The sequence below is a fragment of the Opisthorchis viverrini genome (genome assembly GCF_000715545.1).
Source record: "Opisthorchis viverrini unplaced genomic scaffold opera_v5_232, whole genome shotgun sequence".
Taxonomy (NCBI): domain Eukaryota; kingdom Metazoa; phylum Platyhelminthes; class Trematoda; order Opisthorchiida; family Opisthorchiidae; genus Opisthorchis; species Opisthorchis viverrini.
The window spans coordinates 510,816-516,703 of NW_008751891.1; the positions used below are offsets into that span (position 1 = coordinate 510,816).

Consider the following 5,888-nt stretch of genomic DNA (forward strand, 5'->3'; position numbering starts at 1 on the left):
ACTGATGAGAAAAAACCAAGACATGCCGAGATCCCAATCACAGGGAGAAATGAAAACGAATAAAGTTGTATCGACAGTTATTTACAGCGACCACGATAATCTGTACAAAACACAGAAGGGAGTAATTATTCATCATCGGACGAGCCCAACGCCTCCTCTTCTATCACCTAAAATTGGGATGAGAAACAGAAGATAATTTGGTGAAAAAGCACGATGGAAACGCCGCCTACTAGTGAAAGGAAGAAGGTCTTCGCTGCGGAGTTACTTACTGGAAAACACAAGCTGAAGTGTTACAAACTATTGGACAGGGAAGCAAAACCCTCATACACATCTTGTTTATAAAAACTGAGTATCCGCCTTTTTCTCGAACGTGTCTACCTAAACTTTCTTGGATACGCATTGACTATCATTCAAATATAGACAAACGCTACTAAGGAATTCCACAATTCTGAAATAAATCTCACTTTTCAATAGACACGAAGCGGATTTACGAGAAAACCACATACTACTCACATGCCCCATCAGTAGTATCCACCGTTACACTAGTACTTCGGTGGACGCAAACTACACCGAACCACACACTCATACAAAAAGAGAGACCGATGGAAAACTTATAGTGAAGGGTTTAATGATGATCAGTGATACGGTTCGATGCAGTGCTCTGACATAGCAGGCTGGTATTCGTTGCCACATTTGCCAGTCACTCAAACTATGCCAGCGAAACCCAGTGAAAAATAGACAGGGTAGAAGGTGATGCGAACTGAATCACACGTGTGACCCGGTTCCGAACACCAATTTGTCGGGTATAAATGGAAGAGGAGGAAATCGGAAGAACAGGAGGTTAGTCCGAACTCATTCAGTTGCCCAGACGATGAGTTCATTTCATATCAGGTGGGTACAGTAGATGAATTGAATTCCAGGATAGGCGGAAGCGAACCGGAAGCTCACATCCCGGACACACTGAGAATGAGCTGAGGACAGCTCATTGAATCAACATGTCTGACCAAGGCTATACACAGTAACTCAGTAAAACGCTGACATGTATCGGCGGAAGTGTTACGAAAAGACACAAAAAAGCGTTAGTTGCGAGATATTGATGCACCCGAATAAAAGGCATGTTATATATAAGAGTGATTACACAAAAATGTGTCCAAAAGGCTCCAAACATTCGTGGCAGGCGAACCTAAGGATCTACGCAGCAAGGACAGTTACCGTGTAGTCATTCGAGGCACTGGGCATTCCACAAACATGCACACGTTCGACTGTCCAGACGTTATAACTTATATAAATTCAGCGTGGGCTGGCGGAATAAGGCTGACACGCTCATCTCGCATGTTGAATACCCACGTTTAAAATCGCCATAACATAAGTCGAACAACGCACACTAAGTTGACATCTGGCTAGTTCGATTGGTGTCGTAATATCACAAGACGTTTTAGTAACAAACCACCTTGATTCGTGATCAAGGGGCACAAAAATCGGCTGTTGGCAGTGCCCTAGGTGACACAGACGGAAGACCACCATGTACACCGCGGTTTGCATCTAGTATGTCCAACTCACGGGTGTGCAACAGTATGGATTATTTTTTATCGAGACGCGAAATATTCCATTACATATGTACGCAAATCCATTAAAATCGTTTAGCTGTAACACCCTTTCGGTGCCTAGCCTTCATGCCACCCGAAGGAAGCACGAGGGCACAGAGATACTCACAGGTTACCCGAGTCTGGCTAGGAGCAGACGAGACGTGGAGCTTCGGTTCGAAGTATGGACCGATGAGCTGTCTCAAGCTCAAAATACACAATCTCATACAGAGAGCCTACGACAGGTGCCCATAAGTCAGTTTGATCAGAGGCAAGAAACACCCTGTTGAATAATATGCTGAACTGGAATCAAGGGGGTACTATCTGAAGGTAGCTAGTTATCTGCATAATAACTGCCTGTATTCGCGAAACAAAGACAGGATGGAAACACGCGAAGCAGACCTGTTGGGAAAGTTTTGCGGTGTAACGGGTTGGCCACTGGAACAAATAACGCAAGTCAAACCGCGAGAGTCCTGGCAAGCGCCTGGCTACCACCGACGTTATGTCTCCGTAGTTTCGATAACACTTATGTCATGGAGTTTGAAACGGAGTAGCTGTGAGAACGTAACCTCGTTTTTGAGGAAGCAAGCAAAGGTAGAGTCAAGCGAAGCCAGGTCGAAGTTTGAAAACGGAAATGCAAAATTGCCGTAGACCGGCTAAATAAACGAAAAGCCGTCTCTAGTCAGTTTATTGCACTGCGAAAGTCATCAAGTGGTGTTACAGCATTAGCAAAACCTAATGTAATGGTGATACTACTGATGGGGGAGGCATCAGAGTAGTATGTTTTCTCGTAAATCCACTTTGCGTCTCTTGAAAAGTGAGATTTATTGCGGAATTTGTGGAGCCGCCTTGTAGCACTTACTTGGATTTTGGCAATAGTGAATGAATACCCAGGAAAGTTCAGGAAGATGCGTTCAAGGAGAAGATGGATATTCAGTCTTTGTAAACAAGATGCATATGAGAATTTTGTTTCCCTGTCCAATAGTCTGTAACTGTTCAGTCGGCATTTTCTAATAAATAACTCCGCAGCGAAGGCCCTCTTCCTTTCACTGGTAGCGGAGTAAAAGCCCGGGGTCAACTTACTATGGTCTGGGCAACATATTCAAATATTGACAGCGATCATCATCATCATCACATTCAGTTAAAAAGGAGCATGTTTGCTGTGCAGTAGCTCAAACTGCCACGATTTCGGTCGCCAATGATTTTGGGAGGCGGGATACAGAGCTATGCGTTGGAGGCGGTACTGACATAATCAATGCACAAATACAACGGTATCAGTCGACTTTTCATTGGAGAGATCAGGAAGGGAGCTACTCTTTGAAGGCAACAGCTTGGATGAATCACGGCCATGTTTGACGATTCCCGAGTCCCGACCCCAGGGAAACGGCAGTGGCCAACGCGGCTGAGTATTCTGGTAATAGCTTTCATATTTAACTACCACTTCGTTTGACCTTCCCAGGATCATTCCCAACCTTTGCATGGTTGTGCGAAAAGGGCACTTCGAGGAAGTCGGCTGGCTGGCATACGAAGCATGTGACTATGCCAGCACAATCTATGGAGAATGATCAGCTCATCTACCTTTCTTCTGAAAAACGCTCGGCGTAATTTAGAATAATTGATCTGGTGTTCCCACCAGACTTCGTTCAGCTGTAAAACTCTTCCGGCGCCTAGCTGTCATGCCACCCGAAGGAAGCACGGGGGCTGGGATACTGCCAGGTTGCCCAAGCCTAGACAGGGGAAGTCGAGAGGCAGAGGTCGGGTTCGAACCATAGATCTTCCGGTTGGTAAGTACGCGCTCTAACTACTTGAAATGTCTCCCCCCTCACAAGATTTCGGCAATGCTCAGAGCTCTTTTACGTCCTCAACGCGAAGCGACCAGCTTTCTAACCTGTATGTGGTGCGGACCGCAGCATTGTAAACTCCACCCTTTACGAATATAAACTAATGTCACACAGACGCTTTAGTTGATTGACGTTCACGAAAGCTGCTCTGGCCTTCTCAATCCGGATGGAAATATCATCTGTGGCCGGCATTGATACAACCGCCAAGGTAGCTGTACCAGTCCTGGCATCAAAAGTGAATTTATTGGCAGAGTTGATGCGGAAATTGATGTGTCAACCAAACGCGCACTGATGATGTATCCTCGTGGCCAAACGTTTGCAACGAAACTGCCAAGCTCACCGAACCACCAAACCAAGTAACGCACCTGAGCCGGATGTATTTCGCGACATCACCGAAAAGACCAGTGGCCATCTGAGCAACAGACAATAAACAGAATCTAAGGAAGAACTTAAGGAGGAAACAAATGTGGCGATTTTTGAGAACTAATCAGACCAGCTGATCAGGACACGGGAAAAGGTTCCAACAGTAATCGAAGATGAAACTGAGAAAACCAACCACAGACCAGTTGATGGTAGCTATTAGCCCGATATATCGGATACTGGTCTGAGTTCACACCTTTCACAAGGCCAGGGCTTCGTATCCATTTTATCGCGTCACTGTTGCTGTGGGAAAGAATGTCAAATTACTCAGAAATCAACAAAGGTGCTCAGACGTTTACCTTGCGTCTTTTGGCTAGTTTCCACAAGCGATAGTCTTCACTCAATTCATCCAAATCGGCCTCATCAATCTCATCAGCTGATACATCGACTGGCGCAACTGGTTTGTTTGCACGGACAGAATCACCTTCCTTGGCATGCCGGCGCTTTTGTCGAACGATTTTCTTCTTTTCTCGCGTTTCCCTCGCTTTGGACCACGGTTTACTCTAAAAGGAGGGGAGTGTTGGGATGAGAGATCAACTTCTCGTGTGCACGAAGATCTTACGGTTTTGAGTGCAGCTCACACTTTTCAAGACATGGGTAACCTTCACAGAAGTGAAATCATTCAAAAAGTCACATGGATCTTTCTAAAAAAAAGTTCATCACTCAAGTAGCCAGTCGAAAACCAATCACATGAAGGAAGCAAGCGATATTGACGCTATATCTTGTCGACGTGTACGTTAACCACATTGCTAATCAGTCAGCAAGACATGGGTAACCTTCACAGAAGTGAAATCATTCAAAAAGTCACATGGATCTTTCTAAAAGAAAAGCTCATCACTCAAGTAGCCAGTCGAAAATAAACCACATGAAGTAAGCTAGCGATATTGACGCTATATCTTGTCGAAGTGTACGTTACCCACATTGCTAATCAGTCAGCTGACACTAAGTGGTGGCGTTTGAACGCACAGGTGAGGGCCTGCGAGTTCAAGCAGATGATTCTCAACAGACACGAAGCTGCTGTGCAGTGCTTTGGGGACTTTTCAGCATGAACTGCCTTCGGTCGGAGAAATACCTCCAGTTAGAGAACCAGTCCTTGCAACCCAGTAAAAAGTTGTTTCTCCGCCACACACACACACACACACACACACAAACACCAGGAGGATTGAAATTACATCCGGCCGGAGAAGTGTATGACACATGAATGCAACTTTATTGAATCAAACGAAAGACAACACACGAACCTTTTTGACGCCCTTGGACCGTTCCTCGGCGCGTGCGTTCTCCAACAACTCCCGTTGTTTCGCTACACTCTTTTCGCTGTTTAGAAGATCAGAAAATAGAGGCGGGAGGTTGAAGAATCTTTTATTTGACATCAACATTTTGAATCAATAAGCGGAAAATTCTTGTTGACAACCAACTACCTAATATGAATATACTGTGCAAATGCGCGCGATATATACTACAGCACCTCAACGCCAGAGGTGGAACAAGTGGTTAGAGCGCGAATTTACTGACCGGAAGGTCCGTGGTTCGAACCCGACCTCTGCCTCTCGACTTCCCCTGTCTAGGCTTGGACAACCTGGCAGTATCCCAGCCCTCGTGCCTCATTCGTGTGGCATGACAGCTAGACACCGAAAGGGTGCTACACCATTGACCAACCCGGTATGAGACCTTGAGTGTCGCACGAACACCACACAGTATAGCTCAATGGAGGCACTCAAACCGTAGGGTCCAGTCTCAACGTGACGGTATGAGCCTGGCATCTGCATGCACCTTCCACATGTGTGAAAGAGATTGCGAAGAGTTTGGGTCCCCGTGATCCCCCCTACGCCTGGCTAAGGACACTGCAATGAATGGCGGCTGATCGATATCGGTGGCGTTCGTGTTGTTAGTTTCTCACCAGATTTACTCTTTACCACAAACGAAGGATTCAGATGGGGTTCCGGGCGAGTCTGTCGCAAAACCAAATTAGTTTGCAAATGAGCGTATTTCGCTAATTTCGTGCAATTTGGTTTCAAGTAGAACATAAGGTTGATGGAAACTC

The 5,888-nt window shown here is 45.8% G+C and overlaps 1 protein-coding gene across 1 annotated transcript in view; it reads right to left on the minus strand.

Annotated features, from left to right (window-relative positions):
- T265_08757 (hypothetical protein) overlaps positions 1-5,888 on the minus strand; it is a gene marked incomplete at both ends in the record, with an annotated part of 30,602 nt that overhangs the window by 519 nt on the left and 24,195 nt on the right. Inside the window, 2 exons of the mRNA XM_009174646.1 lie at positions 4,144-4,347; positions 5,086-5,161. Coding sequence (XP_009172910.1) covers positions 4,144-4,347; positions 5,086-5,161 — 280 coding nt within the window. The remainder of the gene's footprint in view (positions 1-4,143; positions 4,348-5,085; positions 5,162-5,888) is intronic.